The 21,606-nt window shown below is 44.4% G+C and overlaps 1 protein-coding gene across 1 annotated transcript; it reads left to right on the forward strand.

Moving 5' to 3' along the window:
• The first annotated feature begins 660 nt into the window (after positions 1–660).
• Positions 661–21,454, forward strand: ubash3ba (ubiquitin associated and SH3 domain containing Ba). Its single transcript, XM_037120639.1, has 14 exons — positions 661–1,582; positions 15,591–15,644; positions 15,892–16,078; positions 16,226–16,424; positions 17,178–17,347; positions 17,511–17,719; positions 18,050–18,194; positions 18,287–18,407; positions 18,519–18,641; positions 18,782–18,874; positions 19,422–19,566; positions 20,133–20,239; positions 20,476–20,585; positions 20,696–21,454. The coding sequence occupies exons 1-14, from the start codon at positions 1,455–1,457 to the stop codon at positions 20,831–20,833; spliced, it is 1,929 nt and encodes a 642-aa protein (XP_036976534.1). The 5' UTR covers positions 661–1,454; the 3' UTR covers positions 20,834–21,454.
• Positions 21,455–21,606: the final 152 nt, after the last annotated feature.

Genomic DNA, 21,606 nt, shown 5'->3' on the forward strand with positions numbered 1-21,606 from the left:
TTGTTTTACAGTCTGTATAACTTCATTATAGTGTCTTCATTATAAACTCACCAGATTAAAGGTTGTAATAACCAATATTTAAAAAAGAAAATACAAATAAAGATCTTAAGCTTACCATGTTTATATGTGTGAACTGCCTTTTTTGTACATTCAGATGTAGAAGAAAAGCATCATTGGATGTGGAAAGTCAGTTCTAAAAATCACCAAAGGATAATAAATCTTGGTTGGGTCAGTCCAAGGAAAAGTTTTAAATAAAATACACTTAAATGTATTAAATTAAATTGGCATCACCATAAAGATAAATGTGTCTGTACAGATGATGTTTCTTGCTTTATTCCCAATGACTTCCTTTTATTAAATTGTTTTAAAGCTTTTTTTCCCCTTCCCTTTAACATTAGGTCACATAAAATCTAACTACAGACTAAAGACTAGACTAAACCCTAAATCATTTCTGCATGTCTATGTCTGACACCACAACCATGGTTTTCAAAATAAAATGCATACACTTAAATGTAGGCGTATATAAGAAAAACTACAAAATGAAGGAGTTTCCTCTGAAACTATATTTAGGGATGTGTTTACAAAGTTTGCCGCCTGGGAGTCGCTATGGCAACTGCTGATGGCGTGCTGCTCTCCTCGCCGCGCGCGGCGCATGCGCGGACCGTCGACACCCACTCCGGCAGACAGGAAGTGTGAGCAACTTTTTCCACCATCCAGCGCTACCTCGACACTTTCCACCGCACCGGTCCGAACTAATGGGATTCATTTCGGTTCACGGGGGCAGCAGCATCACGTCTAACCGAGAGGAGTGTGTGTCACCTCCAGTTAAAACGCGTATTAAGCACGGATTTCCTGTCCGCCTCACAAACGGTGCACTGTCCCTTTAACTGACGGCAGCTGCTCGGTTGGGAAGCTGCAACCTTTTCCACAGACCGAACCCCTCCGCTCACTCAGGACCCATTCATAAATAAGACATCGCATGAAGAGGAAGCTCAGAATAGTCGCGTCTGATTATTATTATTATTTTTTTTTTTAAGTCAGTCGGCGAGCGGACCGGATGCGAGGGGCGAGCAGGAACCAGACATGTCCACCTCGGTCGGGGGGGAACTGTGTGTCGGGGGCACGGCTGAGAGAGCAGGAGTGACTTCCCATGGCTGACCCCCCTGCTGATGGTTTTGACTTCATGTGTGAGCCGTCAGGAGGCAGCTTGATCCAGCTCACAGCGTCTGTCCGACCCAGAGAAATGCTCGTTTCCTCGCACGGTTTGGTGTTTTTTTTGTTTGTTTCTACGTGCTTCCGTTTCACACAACTAGCCCTGTTTTTAGTCTAAGTTCGCCGCCTCCATCCTCTCCTCTTTTATTATTAGTATTATTATCATTATTATTTTATTGACGTATATGAGAGAACACAGCGAGAGGAGCCGAGGACCTGACACACCGATGGAGCAGTGAGTTATGGCAGCTCAAGAGGAACTGTACGCCAAAGTGACCCCGCGGAGGCAGCGCCAGACCCGGCCGAGCACCGTCAAACATGGGTCCACTCTGGACGTGCTGCTGTCCATGGGCTTCCCCAAGACCAGGGCGTGAGTAGTACACAGCTCCCCTGTCACCACCACCACCACCACAGCTGCGGGGGTTTAACTCCCAGCAGCATCCCTCACATTCACTCTCCAGCTGAAGTTTCATGTTCTCCTTATCTGTCTCTGGATCTGTTTTAGCTTCAGCCTCATCTGAAGCCTCTCTGCAGGATGTGTGTTAACATATGTCACACAGCCTGTGTGCTCAGAGCTGATGATGATGACCCCCTTTGAACTCCACAGCCACATTGCAGGTCTTGCATTAGCACTGATGGTCACTTATTTGGGAATGTGTGCCGTCACATGGGGTTTGGTGTCTAGTTTATAAACCTTAATAACCTGTTAGATATCAGGGGGTAGACCTTTTATCATCAGGGCTGATATTCAGCATTTTCTGATCATCAGGATGAGTGATTTCTCTGTTGGAGTGGCGATAAAGTCTCCTCCGATGCAGCAATATATGATGGGTCACAATTAATAGCCCTTAAACACTGAAACAGTGTGGATCTGCACAGTAACTAAGTATGAAGTAGCAGAGCAGAGCAGAGATAAAGTGCCTCAAAATTGTACCTTAGTATATTGTACTTAGGTGTGTTTCATCACTGGCTGTTCAGAACTTTCACACAGAGATTTCTTTTCTTTCTTTCTTTCTTTCTTTTTTTTTTTTTTTTTTTTTACTGCAAATGAGTATCGGTCCCAGATACCAGTTTTCAGTTTCCTTGATTTCTGATAATTTGTATCAGCCCCTGACAAAGCCACACTGCCTGACCGCTCCTAAAAATACACCGACACCAGGTTGTGTTTTGGACACTTACCTCACCTACGACAATGTAAATACCCTTAATGACATGCACAGCTTCCCTATTCGGAATTTTACTGTCATGAAAGTGTGTATTACCAGCTAAACTAAGTCGTGTACTTGCATGCAAGCATAGTGTTCCTTGTTCTAATTGTTCAGCATTTCAATGGTGTAGACAGTGACGTTTAATCTCTCTTTTACTATTTTACATAGGGTTGCAAGGTTAATCGAAATATAATCAGAATTGCAGTATGGTTAAATGCAATATCCAAATAGCACAAAGCTGTAATTTGTTTTGATAAAAGGTCAGTCTTGTGACAAAGTTATAATGAAGTACTGTCGTGCTGCAGAGACGCAACTGGCCGCCAGATCTTGTTCTCCAGATGTAAGAAAACATGTTCATTTGGGAATGACTGAGGGTGTTGCAATATACCGGTGTTGAAGATTACTTTGATATTAAAGAAAATGAATATCAACACAGTGTTCATTGTACAGCCAACATGATAATATTGTGTGAGTAAGCCAATGCAGATATTAGCCTTTTTGGATTTTTGTGCACGTGTTTGTACAGTGATGGATACAAACTCTCTCCTCCACCTTCGTTTTTACGAGTGCATTTGCCACAAAAGAGAGAAAACACACACGGTACACAGAGTTAAAGATGGATTTGACTAATGGCTTCTTTCAAATTTTCTATAAATATTGTGAATTTATTCGTCCATGATAATCGTGCAGGGAAAATCTGATATCACATAGTTAAATGTACTTTACGTATGTTAACTGCTTTTTCTAATGACTGATTATGGAAAATAACTGTAGTTCATTGGTAAAAGTACAAAACTTACAAGTACTCAACACTTAATTCATTTGGTCAAGTGGTGTCATTGTACAGCAGCATCACTTGTATGTATGTGTGTGTGTGTGTGTGTGTGTGTGTGTGTGCACTTGGTCAAATGTTTTTTCTTTTGGACGTATTTCCCGCTCAAAACGACAAACACAAGAGATGCCCAGCGTTTTTCTGAGTCATACGCTTCACTCGTCCACTCTGCCCGGTTTTCAATGAAAACCCGATCCCACCGGCATTCCTGCACGCGCCGTTCTTTTGATTCATCCTTGAGAGGAGAAGTTGCCAGGAAACAAGCGGTCCTAGTTTGCGAACGCCGTCTATGGATTATGTAATAACAAAAAAAAGAAAAAAAGAGAAATGTACGATGTGTAGTGTGCTTGTTAATGGAGTTTGAGGGCTTGAAACGTCCCAGTTTAACAGTTCATAAATATTAAACGTTTAAAGCCAGAGTAATTGTAAAAAATATCAAATATTGAGGCTCTGCACTGTCTGTGAAAAGGCAACAAAGTATAGGCACGGCTCAGTTTTTTTTTTACATCTCGCCCTCCTCTCACTGTACGAACTCTACCTGATCATATAATCTACAATCAAAACGTCTCCTTTCATTGTTCATGGGCTCACTGACTCCCACATTCTGTATCAGGCCTGATGATTTGAACAATAGAAAATCTGCCGTAGTTCACTTTGAGTCTTTGTGAGCAGCGGCAGTAATCTCGGAGAGCCGCGACTAATCCCTAGATCTATTACTTTATTCGGCATCTGGATCGCAGGATATGAAAATGTCTCTACATGTTAAAACAAGAGACAGACGTTTAGAAAGAGGTGTTGGTGGTTATCTGTTTCGCTCAGCCCAAAAGTGTTGAACACCCTTTCCTCTTTTATTATTATTATTTTTTTTTTTTTACCAGACAGATACAGTATCTCCGAAATTAAGCCTTTTTATCCTCTGTGAAAACTGAGCTAAGGTCATCCAGGCTTTCATCGTCCCAGTCTGCAGCTCTCGCTCCTCCTGCCTAATGAACCACTGCAGGCAAAACGAGCGACGGGGTTTGGTTATATTTGCAGACTCACATCTATAATTGATGACAGACAGACTAATACACTTTGATTTGATTGAGGCCATAAATTTGTAATGAAGCAGAATAATTTAGCGCCATTACCTTCAAGCTCGTCTGGTCTGACAGCGGAGGCTCGGTAGCAAACGGAAAAAAAATGTGGATGGTTATGTAATACAGAATGTGTGTGTGAACGGCCTGAAACCAACGCAGGTGAGGCTGCATCATGGTTTTGCACAGTGACTCTTCTCTCTCTGTGGCACAGTAGTTATCACAACGCTCTGACAGAAGGCCACTAGTCTGAAAAACATTAGCATGCTGGCAGACATTGCCAGAATAAACTGGTGAAACTGAGAACTGTCAACTCTCTCCTGAAGATTTCTCTGTGTGCGACCTCTACACAAGAATTTATAACACTGAACTTTGAGGAATATAAGCTGTTACATGCTTTTAACTTGCAATATGTAAGAATTGTAGTTTAAAACATTCCAAAATGTCCTAAAATTACAACTTAGTATTGTTTTGTAGGGGTATATGCTGAAGTTAGCATGCTAACCTGCTAGCCCCGGCCAGTCGCTTTTTGTAACACCGCTCTGAGCTCCAACTAACTGAGCTAACTAGCGAACGTTAGCTACAGTTAGCAGCACCTCGTGGTTACTCTGATGATCTGCTGCCCCCCATTTGTTTGGAGTGTGAATTTGAGAGTTGTCCAGTTCTTACATGTTGCACCTTCAAGCTCCACCAATGTTTTTTGTTTTTTTAAAATCTCCATCAATTGAGAATGATCTGCTGAAATGTGTCGATCGTTCTCAGATGTAGTTGCTGACCCGCTGTAGCTAGCATGCAAATGGATAACGCATTAGCTGGCCCCTCACATGGTCTGTGCTGGTCGGCTACCACACCATAACCAGACTGTTCTATTCACTTTCCCCTTGTGTTTGTTTCATTCACCGCTGCATATCATTTTGCTCAGGATAATATTTATTGAAGAAGGGGCATAAAGTGCTCCAAGCTATATTAATTTGCTAATGCTGGTGGCGTTAAATCCTGGTGTGACTCAGCCCATACACTGCTTTTATCGGGCAGCTTTTTTAAGCGAAAAAAGGCGAGCCTGAAGAGGCAAAAACTGAGCTTAAAGGAGAGCGAATGTTGGCCAGGTGGAACACAACTCCTCATGAATGCTCCTTTTGCTCCTCAGCTGATTAGAGTGTAAAAAGGCAAGTGTATGCTGACACATTTGCCATCATTTTGTAACAGTATTTGTCAGTCTTGTGTTTACAGCTTGCCCTCAACTTAATGAAAAATCAATGAATGCAATAAAAATACAATACCTTGAAATTGGCAAAAAGTTGATTTTAAACGGAAAGTGAGTGATCAAGTGAATAAGCGGGAAAGAGTACGACTCTGGCCAGACAATCAATGCATGATTTCACTGATTTCTACAGACATATTTTGGCTGAGGAAGTAAAAAAAAAAACAAAAAAACCCTGCATTCTGGAACACCTGACATTATGTTTGTTTTGCTCACGATGAGCATCTCCACCCACACAGATCTTCTCGTTTCTTTCCTTCAGCTGAGACACATTACGGTAAAATATCAAAATAAACTTATGACGTCCACATTTCGATTTGATGTGAATTTCCCCGAGACTTTGGTGAGAGAGGAAGAAAGGAATAATAGGAAAATCGGTTATCAGTCATAGCTTTAGGGAACAAGGGCGTCATTGTGTTTGAGGGCCTTTTTTTTTTTTTTTCCAGCCAGTTGGGAGCATGAATCATGTACACACAATTACAAACACACACACACACACACACACACACACACACACACACACACACACACACACACACACACACACAGAAACAGCCCCTCTGTTTTAATTGAGTGGATTTTGTGCTGAGTCATCCAGGAACTGACCAGTGTACGGAGAGAGGAGCTGGTCTCTCTCCAGGTTACAGATCTGTCTCATGATCAGAAGCAGATTTGAAATCCGATGGGACGGAGAACGTGACAGACAGATTGTTTACGTTTTATCACTCGAGTTCGCCGCTCCTTCTTTGGCTATGGTGTCAGCTGCAGGACGGCTGGAACTGCACAAAAGACACACCGAGGTCAAGAGTTGTTGTTCTCAGTGAGCGTTACGTAATGAAAATCACTTGGAATACCACAAAGAAACATTTATTTTTATTGTAGATCGTAAAATCTGAAGGTTGCTCAAACCCATTTCCCAAGAAAAAAATCCTGAAGCATGACCTTGTTGTCCTCAAGCTGAACCTTGTTGTAATTATAATAATTATGATAATTGTAGTTACGAGATACAAAAATGTCCCCCTTGAGATTTCTGTGGGTAGCCAGGCACTGTTGTGCTGTTAAATCTCCGTTTGTAGAAACTTGCTCCTGTTTAATGATTAGTGATCTATATTTTGCGCAGTGTGTAAACAAAATGCTCTCTGGCATTTCACAAATGGCACCTGCTTCAGCTGCACTACCTTGTATCTTTGTGAACACGGTTAATTATTAATTTCCTGCAGTAGTTTACTATCTCTCATTTTTTTTCCACTCAGACCAGTTTAACTTGATTATCTAAATGTGAAGTCCTCCCTGACCTGCAAAAAGCAGTATTTGGATTGTCTGTCCACTGTACTCAAGAGCATAGTATCTGAACACATGGGTGCTGCTGCGTGTATAGAAGAATCACCTTCGTTATAGTTCAAGCTGCTGAAAGAGATTGTGTCGAGATGTGGAGCTTGTTCTGTGCTTCGTAAGGATGCATACAGGGCGGTGCATGTGCAGGTTTTAAATGTCGTGCTTGTGGTCAAAATAACTGTGCACGGAGTTGCATACCTTTTTCTTTTTTTGAAACCGGAGCTGACACACACTGTTGCCGGTCGACCGAACAACAGCGAACTGAATTTCTGGCAGGACAGTGATTTTCAGTGCCGATGGAGTGTAGAGCCGGAATTAGCCGCTTGATTTTATGCAAAGAGGATGGTGGTTTTTTTTTTGAGAAGCACAAGAAACTTTCTGGCACAGAATTAGACAGAAGCGTGCCATGCACGAGAAGCAAGCCTGCCTCCAGCCAGTCATGTAAATACGCTGGGCTGAGATAGCAGCTCATTTGAATAGGATGCGGGATGCAGATTTCGTTCTAGTCACCTCCTGCACGACTGGGAAAGGGAAAAGAGGAAGCTGATGACCGAAATGAAACAGAACAAAGGCGGCGGGGACCGAGACATGGCGATTCTTGAAGCTTTTTTTCGCTCTCTCTGGCAGGAACAAGATGATGGAGGCGCTGAACCTGAAGAGAAGTTCTCCTTGAGGCAGTACAGCAAAGTCGCGTGTCGTTTCAGACCAATCACAGATGTTTCCCACTGTGACAGCGGTGTGGGGAAGATTCATCGAGTGGACTGGGGGTCAGAGAGTCTGTACTCGATGTGCAGCCTGAAACACGTGTTGGCACACCGTTATTTAAAAATAAGACAGAAAACCTGAGTCTCTAGTGAGTGCTGAATTCAACAGAACCTCAATTTAAACACGCATACCCTGAACGTGTCCCGTCGCTCGCTGTCTAAAGGCTAATGTGCCATAAAGTAACCTGTTTGTTGGGGGACAGTAACTCTGTCGCGAAAGATCCAGAGGTCAGACTCACTCAATCAATCTGACGTGACTCAGGCGCCAATGTTCACAGACGAGGGACTGCTATTAATGTTTTAATCCCATCTAAATTTGGTCTCATTCGCTGACTTCTCTGTCTCAAAAGTGAAATGCGACGTGAGTAAACTGGTGTTTTTATCTGCAATCACTGATAGAACGGCGTGAAATTGTGAAGGGGCTCCACAGAACGTCCAAGAGCTCGAAGCGACACCTTCAGGTTACTTGGTTTTGTCCGGCCAACTTTCCAAAATACAATTTGATTCAGTTTACGTTGGCATAAAACTGAGAAAAGCAAGCAAACCATCACATCAAACAAATACCTGACAGACTTGAGTCTTAATTCCCTAAAGACGTTTACTGCTTAGTGCACTGACATCTATTCTGAATTTAGCTGTTAACAAAGGGCTCCCTCAGTTTGAGGTCACGCGTCTTTATCCTGTTTGTTGGTGAGCTCCAGCTTTACAAAACAAGAGCACAATGCGAAGAACAGCTCTGTTTTGTATCCTTCAGTGGTGAATCAGCTCCCAAGGAAGCTTTTGTACTGTCTTTATTTCATGCAGATGAATTGTCTGTTTCATTGCGTCTCTTGAACGCAGACCTAAAAGCCAGTGTGGTCGATGAGCTGTAGCCAGGATAAGATTATGCTTCGGTAAATGCGCGTTTGTTCTCACCCAGTCAACTCAGTGAAGCCTTTTGTGTGTTTTAACAGGAAGTCAGTGAGCCCTGCTCGCCTGCCTGCATCAGTTTCATAACTCCTGCCCTAACCATAACAACAGCATGTATAAACCTCACTGCTGTCTGACATGCAAAGCAGCGCTGCGAGAAATAGTTTTTTCAGGATACGATATATTGATTATGACACATCTTATGCGCACATGTGACACTCTGGTAACTGCATGTGTGGCTTGTGAGAACAAACTCCGAGCTTGTGCTCAAGGCAGCCAAGAGGAAGTTGCCCATTTCCGGAAGTGGCTTGTGACCTTTTACTGAGCGCTCTGTTGAGACGGTGGTTTGAGGGCGGCTGGATTCGCATTTCAGTTACAGATAGTTTCGTGTGCTTTTTTTTCTCAATAAAAGAAGGCCTTAGGATCGCAAACCTCTGTCATAATTACTCACTGAGACTTGACAGATAACTCTTCTCAGCCAGTCTGTCTTTAAAAAAAAGGAGAGGATTTTGTTTTGGCTGCTTTTTATGACATCAACGTGCCTCCCAACTCTCAATCCTTTGCTGTGAGCTCTCTGTGACACATCGTGGGACTTTGAGAAGTGCTGCGTGATGCATCATAATCCTGGCACCGCGCCTGGCACCGTCAAACATTTGCTTTGTGCACCTTGACTCGTTTCACTGACGTCAGGCGGCGGCAGAAATAACGCCCGTGCTGAAATAACACGCTCCGTGTGAGGTTTGACAGAAGGACTCATAACCGTTTGTTCAGACTGGCGAGATTGATGGACACAACAAACCCGGCGAGGAATATCATTAACATCCTTCTGGCCGCACAAAGGCCCGCACAGTTTATTTAATGGTGTCAGTCTCTGACATGCTCGGTCTGCCCTCGTGGACATCTCGGCTCTTTTTCTCCAGAAATAATGAAGTGAGAAGCGGAGAAGCAGTTCCAGACACTGGCTGTACACAGACAGCTTTGTTAGAGACATTAGAGGCTGCGATGTTGCCCTGTCAGCTCGACAGAAGAGAGCTTTACTCCAAGAGCCGACTTTCTTAATAACTCTGCTGACCCCAAACAAAATGCTGTGGCCGAGAATACACTTCCTCACTTTCTCGCTCAGACTGAAATATCAACCGCTCAAGTCTGCGCACTTACTACCAAACTACCACTAGCAGCCGTTAGCTTAGCTTAGCATGAAGATGGGGGAACAGTTAGCCTAGCCCTTTCCAAAGTTAAACAACATATACCTGAGAACACCACTAATAGAGTGCTGTAGTGATGATGTGTCAGTCAAGATTACCTCACGTAACAAAATGCATGTGTTTCATAAACTTGTGTTTCTCCCAGAGCCTATTTTCAAAAATGCCCCGTAGGCTTTTCGTCGAGGGAATCAAGGCCGTGCTAACTTCAGGGTTGACCTACAAAAATACATAATCCATGCAGCTCTTTATGGTTCCAAGCTGTGCCTTGTTTATTCCTGATCAGTAAACCACTCCAACAATAAGTCACTGCGGTGCTGCTAGCCAAAAAATACTGAGCACTATCTCCCCACACTAACCAGAACTGGTCATAAAGTGTTTATGGGTCAAACAAAAGATATTAATCTCGCTAATAAGTGAGGTTTAGAAGTGGTGGCAGGTGGATTTTGAGCTTCAGTGTGAGCCAGGCTCGCTGCTTCCAGTCCAATGCTAAGTCAAGCTAATCAGCTCCAGGTTCTTGCTAGCTAACACACTGACATACCAGCACTGTCAGTCTTTTCATAGAACTCTGGTTGGTAACCGTGCGTGTGTGTGTCTGACATTTTTACCCGTCAAAGTAGGAAGCATTATAACGTTAATGATTGCTGCATTGCATTTAGGCGAGCTCGTTCAACAGCTTTGGTTCTGAGCACGCTCATTCAGCGACATGGCTTGCACGCCACTTAGTTGAACCGGGCCATCAGCAGCAACATTGGGTAACACCTGTGGTTTTTCTGCTTTGACGCGTTGAAAGGCCTTCCGTGAAAAGGGTCTGTTGTAGCGGGAACTACCGCAGGAGCTGATTTGAATCCTCTGCCCAGGTGTTAACAAGCGTGACTGTTTGTCAGTGTACAGATTTCCTAACCACTGTAGCGTCACAACTGAGAAACGTGCAGTCGCGAAAATGCAGGTGTGAAGATTAAAGTGGAGGAGTCGTGCGTTCCAGTGCATCGATGTGGTAACGACTGCTGGGTAGTGACAGGTCGCACTGTGGACATATCGCCAGGTGTTGTGTCTGTTGAGATATGATATGTGACGATATGTAACTTTATTATTATACATGCGCGTGTAATATTTTACCCTTTTCCCTTGTCTTTGCCTGAGCCTGACATTATGAGTCATCCAAAAGCTGGACCGGGCAGTCAGCGAGTAGAAAAGTTGACGCAGAGGCCGCAGCGTGTGATGTCGGGCTTGCTGCAGGCTCACGAGGCCCGGGCAGAGTTGGCCATACTGGACGCAGGGAAGCACATTTCCTCAGCTGATGGTGCTCCACTTTAGGGTGCAGCCTGTTGTTGGGCAGCAGCAGTGCTCTCAACGCTGCTGTAGCGCTAAGTGGTTAGTGATGAGTGCTCGCCTTCGGCCTGTAAACAGGAAGTGTTGTTTCGCCCATAGAGCTGAGTCAGGGTGGGGCCCTTGGGAGTATGTAGCCCGCAAGTGTGTGTGTGTGTGTGTTGGTTCTGTTTACTTTCTTTCAGATACTCTGTGCTTCTATGTTGTTGTTTTTTTTAATTTCATGATTTCCTCTTTCGTTTTGGCTTATATTTAGGAATGACATTTTTCACAGCGTTCACAGGGAGCGATCACACTCGTGAGACACTTGGAAAGGTCTGGCGATTGCCTGATTTGAAGAGATAACTTTCTGGAGCGGCCTGGAAGATGTCCAGGTTTTAGCCAAAAGGTCACCTGTAATAAAGCGCGCAGGGAATGTTTATGTAAACGAAAACCACAAAGAAATGCCGCTGTTTAGACATGCAACAGGCTGCCAGAGCGCTCAGGCTGTAGTAGGGTTAAATATGGAAACAGGAAATGAAAACACTCGCCATATGGGTGAAATAATCACACGGGGCTGTTTCCAATACGGCCTGCGGCGGCGGTGCACGTGCAAATGGAAGCGAAGCCCTCATCTGATGATGGTCACTGTCATCTGTATAAGCAGCACTGTCAGGTTGCAGCCACGCCAAATCCACAGTGACATCTCTCCCTCGCACTCCCTCTAATCTTTTTTATCTTCATCAAGCTGTGAACAGGAAATGCAGTTTATAAATAACTCGCTCGGTTCTCGCTCAGAGCAAAAGGAGAGGCCTTCAGGGTTAAATGTAGTTATCGAGGACAGTTTGCCTGTGAACTGTTTCGACTACATGGGACCGTGGTGCTGGAGGTGTGGAGCAAATCATTCACAGCTGGCACGCTTTTCCTTTTTTTTCCCAGAGAAATGGAAACTAAACAGAGCTAGTGCTATATCATCAAAACATGTATTGTATACATTCAGTGCGGAAAAGATACACATGGAAAAGTAGAGCAAAAATACCAAGGAGCTCGAATTTGGAGGGCCTCCAAGACCCCTGGAATTACAAGTCTGGCTTCATCTGCTATTTTGAATGTTTAACAGTATCGGAATCCTCAGTAACTTTATGTCGTATGCAGAAAAAAACAGTTGACTGTGAACCGGTGAAATGTGACTACAGTTTATTCAGCTCCTGCAATAGATCTGGACAATGAGGATCTCCAAGTGTGATGGTGGCGACTCCCAAGAGTAGTTCCAGACAATGAAGTCCGGCCAGCGCAAAGGAAAAGACAGATTTCGACAAATCAAATCATCTATTCACACATCTACAGTCTAACAGCTACGCTATCGGTACTGAACCAAAAGCAAGCTAACGTTATGGAGCTGTAATGATTAGTCAAGTAATTCAGTCATGTATGTAACTGTTTAGCAAAAATGGCCCAAACTTTCTGTTTTCATAGATGATTTGTAATTTAACCACCAAACTATGAATAGGTGAAAGTGGCTGTAAGCACTAACATCCTGTCCACAGGATACCACTCGCTGCGAGTACACAATCAGATAGGACCACCTCTTTACAGAGTTCTCGGCCCTGATTGGATAAAGTGGTCAGGGATGCTAGTACATTTCTTTTACTGCCTGAGCCGGATGGAGGAGAGACATGGGTCTCTGACCACACGCTTTACTGCTATTTAACACTTATTTTAATAAAAAACATATATCATTTAGTAGCTTTAATTGAACAACATTATATTAATCAGAAAGTGCTGACAAAGTAGAGTGGAAGGTTTCAGATGGTGGAGACTGAAACACATTACACAACGATCGTCTGTTCATCACACTTTCACTGTCGACGTGGTCGCTGAAATCAAAGCTATGCGTCTCACCTTTAGGCATCGAGCGGGGAAGTACGACTTCCCCGTCATCTTAAATGACAGCTGGTGATTATGGTTTATTGCAGCAAATTTTTAGACCAATTTGCAAAACTTGAGAGCTTTCATACAATTCACTAATTATTCGTTGTCAAACAAAAGCGGCTCTCCGGCTCGCTGATTCTACAACCGGTCCGACACGTCTGATTGGGTGAATTCTCCGGAGATGGCAGATGACACGTGGACAGATGATAAAACGATGAGTCCGTCCACACGTGACGCGGACCAAACTTGGAGAGTTCGGCTGTTCGTTACTGTCTGACCTGTGATATGTCCTGTCTGAGCTAAACGACGCTGCCTTGACGCCAATAACACTAGATATTGAATTTTCATGAATGTTTTCTACTTTCAATACATGTTCTGCACAGCTTGGCTGAAAAATAAGGAATAAGGAGCAACTATCATGATTCAGTCCTGTTTTGATAACTCTGAAGGTGGTACATGTCTTTTTTTTAAGGGGGTTTTGTTGGGACCGATGTTGGACATGTCTCCTGCTTGATACTCGGTGCTGATTTGTCCCTGTGGCTGGGTTTCTCGTCATCTCAGCAACCTATATAAGCAGATTACATTTTGTATTGTTATTTCGTGGCATAAAATACAGCAGAGATAAGAAGCAGGCAATCCAGTGCTCTGGCCTGAATCAGACTTTGTGACGTCTCAGTCACATCTGCTTGTAATCCCGTCATGAGAGAAAATCCCCTTCTTCTTCTTCTTCCTCTTCTTTCTCTTCTTCTTCTTCGTCTTTTTCTTCTCCTCCTCCACACAGCACCAGGTGGAATCTGTGAATAAGACGACTGCAGCCAGCGGATGACTCTCTGTTTGCAGTTGTGATTTATAATGTTGGGAAAAATCTGGATCAGTTAGCTAAGATGTTGTTAAGATGACTGTCTTCTACCAGTTGTGGACCAGTTGGGTGAAGTTTTATCTTTCCTTTCTCTGTATCTTTGATTTAATTCAGCTTCACCCTCTGTATATTTGTGTATAGTAGGTCGGTGCGAGCCATCTGTCACAACGCTGCTGCTTTGGCGTTCCCGTCCCGCTCGCTGTGCTCGGTGAGGACGCACCGCCCCAGGGTTCGGGGCCTCTGCTGTATCTAGGACCCTCTCAGTGGGACAAATGTAAAAATAGCTCATTGAATTTGAACGCCAGAGTAGCACGACGAGCACCGTCAGCGTGGCCGCACACAGGGACGCTCCACGCGTCCGTGTCGACATCAGGCGGCGGATCTACAGTGGAGCAGAAAGCAACACTTCCTGCTCCGACATCAGCTGTATTTCGTCGTTCGCCGCTCGTGGGAACGGCCATTCAGAGCAGCAGACAGGCAGTGCTGCCTTCAGGGAAGGGGTGTCCTTATGGGGTGTTTGTTTCGGCTTATCTAATGTAGTGTAGTGTAGTGTGGGTGATGAATTCTCATTAGGGCACACAAATAAGAGCCGGATGACTGCATGGCTTGTAGTTTTGTAGCTTGTAGTTTTAATTATTTCAAGGATATATTTAAGGATTTTCATTTTTCATCTATTTTTCATCTGAAGTAGATGGGGACTCTTTTTAAAATGTTAAATAAACAACTCACTTTGTTGTGAAGCTCCAAAAAAAGATAATAAAGGTAATAAACTGAATGTACATTTTTGCACGAACTGTTCCTTTAACATTAATGTTATGGACACCCAAATTGAGAAATAATAGCTTGACCATTTATGCCAATGTGTGCCACATCTTTGGCAGACGAGGCCGTAACTGTGTCCAAAAGTCGGTCGTCGATGTGTCCGTGGAGAGAGCGAGTTGTGACTGTGAGCCCTCAGCAGCACAGTCACATCGAGATCTTTTTGTGTCAGTCCCGTCAAGGCTGAGGAGAAGCTGCCCGGATGAGTGAATCCCTTCAGAGGCGGCCCGCAATACCAGAGGCTTTTATAAAAAGACACTAATTAGACTCGGCGCACTCGAGAGTAATCATGCAATCAGCTCACTCTTGTTTCAGAGAAGAAATGATAGTTTGTGAAATGACACAGATAAAACAAAGACGCCGCCTTTTCTTTGCCTTTTCTGTTTTTCTGTGTCTCACCGTCACGTCGAAGGGGTCCTAACGTTGTGACGTCCGCCTGCTGAGGAACCAATAACCGAGGTCACTATTTAATCACTGACCGAGTCGCATGTTGCAGAACCTTGTCCAGATTCAGTTCCATATTAAACCTCAGCTCAAAAGTGAATGCAGAAAATATGCATCGGCTGAGTGGGATGAGCAACATTTTATTGTTGAGGGAACAATGTTTTTTTTATTATTTCAGAGCAAAGAACACGTTCCATGAACCTCTGGTATGAATAATGAACTCCTGTTCAGAGTTATTGTGCTCTTGTTGTTGTTGTTGTTTTTTTTTTTTACAGCTCTCCAGGGACGTTTGATCTTTGTTCATCGTCGCGTGGAAGCTCAGCAATCTCCTCCTAATAAACACGGCCTGGAAGAGAAAACTATTGATTTCTCTGACTGCACTTTGATCCGCCCCTCTCTCTCTCTCTCTCTCTCTCTTCCTCTCTGCAGCTTGAAAGCTCTGGTTTCAACGGGAGGGAAGAACGTCCAGGCCGCCTGCGACTGGTGAGAGCAACGCATACTTTCACTCTCACATTTATTAATGCCAAACGGGTGATGATGCCCACTAATGATAAACATATCACACACAGACCCGACTCCTCACGCTGCATTGATGTGTCACCATGCAGTTTATACCAGTGCTGCCCTCTGCAGGACGTTAGCTGTCTCTCTCTCTCTCTCTCTCTCTCTCTCTCTCGCCCCCCACTCCTCTCTCACACCGCCCCTCGGCCCTTCTCGTCTGTCGTTCCAGGCTCTTCTCCCACGTCGATGACCCGTTCCTGGATGACCCTCTGCCCAGGGAGTATGTGTTGTACCTGCGACCCAGCGGGCAGCTTCTTCAGCAGCTCTCGACCTTCTGGCAGCAGTCCCGCCTCTCCTGTGGCAAGAACAAGGCCCACAACATCTTCCCCCATATCACCCTCTGCCAGTTCTTCATGGTCAGTGTCAATATTCGTGTGCTGGGTTACAACTTAGAAGACAATTAAGGAAAGCCATAATCATAATAGGGAGACATATTTATCATCATCAACTCTAACTTTTTATAGCAGTTATACATCTTCTGTGTCGATTGTCTCTGTACTCAGTGTGCCGACGGGAAGGTGGAGGCCTTGTCTGACGCCCTCCAGACCACCGTGGCCAAGTGGAAAGGTCGTATAAGCGCGCCCCTGCCACTGGAGCTCTACACCTCCTCAACCTTCATCGGGCTCTTTGTGGAGGAGCAGGTGGCGGACGTCCTGAAGGTCTTCGCCGCCGACTTCGCCACCGAGGCAGCAGCTAAAGCAGGTTGGAGTCCCTCTTTGTCTCCATCGCTGGATAGATTGAGCACTGTCTTGTAGATTGCAGAGTACAGGGCTGATGTTGGCGCTCCTGGAATGATGCAGTTTAAGAAGCTTTCATTTGGATATTTACAACTTCATATGTGGAGTGACTGCATTTACTTTAAGCAGACTTTATGGCTGAACCGAGCAGTACCGCTAAGATGATGCATTTTCATGTATTTCCATTTTAATCTACAAATAATTGTTTTTATGTAAATAACTAACTGAGGATGTTTCAACTGTGGATATCTTTTAGTTAAAGTTTTGATCCTATTCAGCTTTTTTTTGCCTAAAAAACATGTGGAACTTTAAATACGGCATATCTTTTAAAGGCCAGTTTTCTCTCATACTCTTGAGCCAGAAATCCCCACTTCAGTAGCGTGTTCATAAAACCAAACATTCCAGTTTCATTCCTGTCCACATTCCGAAAGAGTTTAATAGAGGCCATGTGTCATTCAGAGCCAGATTTATATTACATTATATTCCTTAAAACGTGGTGAAAATTGGTTTCCTTTTTATGGCTTTTGAACTTGGCTTTAATCACTGATTTGTCTTAGTGTAAGCACTCACCTGGGGAAGTTTCACTGTGATATCTATTAGTGATGATCTCACCCTATTCAGTGGAGAAGCTGTAAATGATCACAGCATCACTTTTAAGAGCATGAATGTGTGTATTTTCTGCTGATGTGCGCGTTTCTTTTCTTTTTCTTCCGTCCAGATGTTCACGTCGAGCCCCACAAGAAACAGCTTCATGTCACGTTGGCGTACCACTTCCAGGCCACTCACCTTCCCATTTTGGAGAAGTTGGCCAAAAACGTGGACGTGTCTTCGGGCTGTGACTGGCTGGCCGTGCTCTTCTCCAGGGACATTCGCTTTGCCAATCATGAGGTAGATTTGCTTCCGTTCATTCTTAGTACTTCCTCTTGTTCCCCATTTGTTTGAGTTTTTTTGGGGGGACTTCCACTGTAGCTAATTTTGCTAAAATCTTAAGATATGAATGCCAAATCTACCTCTGTCTAATGGCTGTCTAACATCTGCCCACCCCCCGCAGACGCTGCAAGTCATGTACCCGTATGTGCCTCAGAATGACGACGAGCTTGAGCTGATGCCCGGAGACTTTATCTTCATGTCTCCGGTGGAGCAGAGCAGTGCCAGTGAGGGCTGGGTGTACGGCACGTCGTTGGGTACGGGGCTGTCGGGCCTGCTGCCCGAGAACTACGTCAACCGCGCCGACGAGTCCGACACCTGGGTTGTCCATGGGTAAGAGCCACCAGTCTGTTGTTTCCTGCATTTGAAAAATTCAGCCATGAGCACAATAACAGCACTGAAAGCAGTTGCAGATTATCACTGGTTGTCCCTTTTTTGCAAAAACTTCATAAAGACATCCCTGGGTGTTATCTCTGGAAATCCACAAATCCTTTCAGTGTGCCTGTTGTTCAAGTTTAAGCACAAATGCACAGAAATGAGGGGATTTGTCTTGGCTGACTGGAGAGATTAGAGTGAAAGAAAAGAAAGTAATTCATCTTCTAAGCCTGCTTCTTGACTAGAGCTGCACAGTTGATTGAAATATATTTATATTTTGATCCGCAGGTCTCACTCGATCCTAAACTGTGCCTCTCCCTCGATCTCCGGCGGCACTGTGGGCGGGTTATTGTTCGACGGAAAGTTGAACGACAGTCTGCTCGACAGTCTGATGGACGCTCCCAGCCTCACCGGCCTCTGCCCTCCCATGCAGGTACGGTGTCCTGCAGTGCATCCCAGTTAGAGTGTGTTAATACTGATGATGACTGTTGCCTCACAATTTTTTAAAACATACCCGTGCCTCAGGTGTCGAGGCCGATCTGCCAGTCCTCCCTGTCCAAGATGAGACTGTTCGTGTGTCGCCACGGGGAGAGGATGGATGTGGTGTTCGGGAAGCACTGGGTCACTCAGTGCTTTGACTCCAAAGGTTTGCATTTTAGGGTAGATTAACAACACATTTTTATGCTCCTGGTGCATCTAATGTGTCAGACTCTTAAGTAGTCATTCTTCTATAAGATTCTCCTTTATGTTTGTGCAGGCCGATACATTCGCTCCAATCTCAACATGCCGTCCAGCCTGCCAGCTCGGAGCGGAGGTCACCGGGACTATGATAAAGATTGTCCGATTACTGTGTTTGGCTCCACCCAGGCCCGTCTTGTAGGTCAGTAGAACTGACGTAGAGTTTAGTCTATAAAAGATGTCACATACTGTATCAAGGGTTTTAGTTTTTAAGGATGGTTAAGTACAATAGAGGTGATGCTTCCTGACTATAGGATCCCGCTGTGTTTTGTTCCCTCTCAGGTGAAGCCCTGTTGGACAGCCATGCGACGATAGATTTTGTTTACTGCTCTCCTTCCCTTCGCTGCGTCCAGACCGCTCAACACATCCTGCAGGGTAGGACCTCAGCCTCGCCGCCCTCATCCACATCCACATCTAATCGTGTTCCTCAGCTGACATTTTTGAAGTAACTTCTGCGTAAAAAAAAATGTTTTCAGTGTTTGTTTTGGGTCTGAACTCTTTCAGTCTGGCTCACATCTCAACAGGATTTGTCTCGTTATGTAACACTTTAATGAACTACAGTGAAAACCTCTGAGGTGTCTAGAGACATCATTAGGAAACCAAACGGATAGAAAGCGAGAGAGGTTTGATGGGAGGTCTCGCTTTCTTTTCCCGACCATTTACTCGTCCATCTTACCCTCTTTGAACGCGCTCCTTTGGAATATTTGCTTTGTCGAAACCTTTAAACTTCATAGTCCTGTCACGTTGTTCAGTTGGGACACATGAGACCAGCACAATTACCCGCATTGTGTTGCACCGAGTGTTACATTTCAGTGGAAGATGTATTTATAGATCTTTTGCAGTACAAAGACAAAGTGACGGAGTGTGACCTGAGACATCTTCCTCTCTGACAGTTTTCTCTCTGTGTTTCACTTTGCATCAGGTCTGCAGCAGGAAGGGAAGACAAAGATCCGCGTGGAGCCGGGACTGTTTGAGTGGACCAAGTGGGTTTCGGGCACATGTTTACCCGTCTGGATCCCCCCAGCTGAGCTGGCCACTGCTAACCTGAGTGTGGACACAACATACAGGTACACACATACTGTTTACACCGCCATTGTTGTGTAAATGGCTGTTTACATGTCAACATTTTTTGCAACTTTTGTTCCCTTTTGGCTGTTTGTTTACACATCAGCCTAGTGTAAGCTTTTGAAAAAGCCGACTTCACTGACATTGTGTAAACTAGCAGCAAGCCGTTCCTGTGAAAACCATCATGACGATGGTTTTACATTTTCAGCCTTAGAGACATACACGAACATACAACAGTGGACCTTTGAGCTTTGTTCGTGCTGTTGACTCTACTGAGTTAATTAACGCTCCTCCAGCAAAGTGTAGATTTGCTGCACCATCAGTGATGTGATGGCTCGCTGCCCACTGGCCTGGCAAGCACGCTATCGCATTCCGGTTTTGTGGATCCCAATATCACAATATTATGGTATAAACGCAGATCTTTTTTTAAAACAGGAAGGAAATACTTTTTAGCAAAGCTGTTGTCATGTAAACACGCCTCAACCGCTTCACACTGAGTTATATTTACACTTTTATCTGTGTTGCTGCAATGTGATACGACCCTCTCTGTCAATTGTTCTGTCCCTAGACCTCATATTCCCATAAGTAAGCTGGTGGTGTCGGAGTCCTACGACACCTACATCAGCAGGAGCTTCCAAGTCACACGAGAGATCCTGACAGAGTGCAAGAACCTAGGTACAGCTGAATTGGCAACGTGTTTTTTTTAAAATAAGTACAAAATGTTTGCATGAGTCACTTGCTATAACATTATTTTGGAGATGATTACATTTATATTTCCTCTTATTATTCTCTGTTTAAAAGTAAGTGTCAGAGAATCTCAAGCTGCATATTATCATCATGTCCTTTAACAGTATAGAAAGCTAATGGTATCCATGGAATGTGCTTCTCTGTTCTCTGCCTCTTTCACACAGGAAACACGGTCCTGATCGTGGCCCATGCTTCCTCCCTGGAGGCCTGCACTCGCCAGATCCAAGGCCTCACCCCGCAGAACTCCAAGGACTTCGTCCAAGTTGTCCGAAAGGTCGGCGTGCTGCTTTTACCTACAGTGCTCCATTCATTTTCTGTCCACTCCTCCTCCTCCTCGTGTCTTCTCTCTTTTCCTAACATGCAACATCTGTCTCCTCTGTGCAGATTCCTTACTTGGGTTTTTGCGCCTGTGAAGAAATGGGAGAGACCGGGGTGTGGCAGCTGGTCGACCCACCCATCCTGCCTCTGACACATGGACCCAATCACAGTTTCAACTGGAGGGAAATGCTAATGCAGGACTGAAGGACATTCTGTTTTTTGTTTTTTTTTTGTTTTTTTTTGGCTCTCTTATCTTTTGGCAGCCCTGAACTGCTGAAAAAAAGTATTTATTTTTTAACCCACGCGGCTTAAAAACAAAACAAAAAAACAAAACAAAACACGTTTGGCTTCCGTAAAAAAAAAATTGAAAAAAAAAAAAAGACATCGTGCAAAAAAAAAAAAGTGCATTTGTTGAAGCAAATGTATTCAGAAGCACTGCTCAGGAATGAGAAAGGACAGTTTGTGTGGAGATCACAGCAAAAAATGAACTACAAAAATTGGGGTGGCTTTTTTTGTAGCATCTCCCTCATCATTCCACTCCTTTTTAACCCAGAACATGGAGGTGCTACGAGAAAACCCCAGATATTTCCTGACGGTAGATGATGAAGCGGGTTTTGTGCCATGAGCGGGTGTCGTTAAGCTCCGTCTGCGGCTCCTCCTCAGGCCCGGGCGGTGAAGACTTCGTGTTCCGCTGCCTTCTCACACACTGTGACGACAAGAATTACGACGAGAGAGACTCACCACAGAAATATTTTTCCATGTGTCAGAAATTATTATTATTATTTAACTTTGTAGCTACGACCCTCCTGCGAGAAAAAAAAAAAATAGCACAAAAAAGAAATGTTGACAATCAGAGAGGGGAGGACTGATCCAATGTTTCTGGTGCCGAGGTGGCGACTTTATGATACCTGTTTTATTCCTGCACACGTCATATCATCAACTCTTCTAAGTGAACATTCACGTTCTCGCCCCCACAC

Source organism: Acanthopagrus latus, chromosome 13, assembly GCF_904848185.1.
Source record: "Acanthopagrus latus isolate v.2019 chromosome 13, fAcaLat1.1, whole genome shotgun sequence".
Lineage (NCBI taxonomy): Eukaryota > Metazoa > Chordata > Actinopteri > Spariformes > Sparidae > Acanthopagrus > Acanthopagrus latus.

Bases quoted from the DNA above. Each gene is read 5' to 3' on its own strand.
- ubash3ba (XM_037120639.1), top strand. From the start codon at position 1,455: ATGGCAGCTCAAGAGGAACTGTACGCCAAAGTGACCCCGCGGAGGCAG. The intron at 18,408-18,518 runs GTTTGCATTTTA...ATGTTTGTGCAG, and splicing joins TCAGTGCTTTGACTCCAAAG to GCCGATACATTCGCTCCAAT. The intron at 18,875-19,421 runs GTAGGACCTCAG...ACTTTGCATCAG, and splicing joins CGCTCAACACATCCTGCAGG to GTCTGCAGCAGGAAGGGAAG.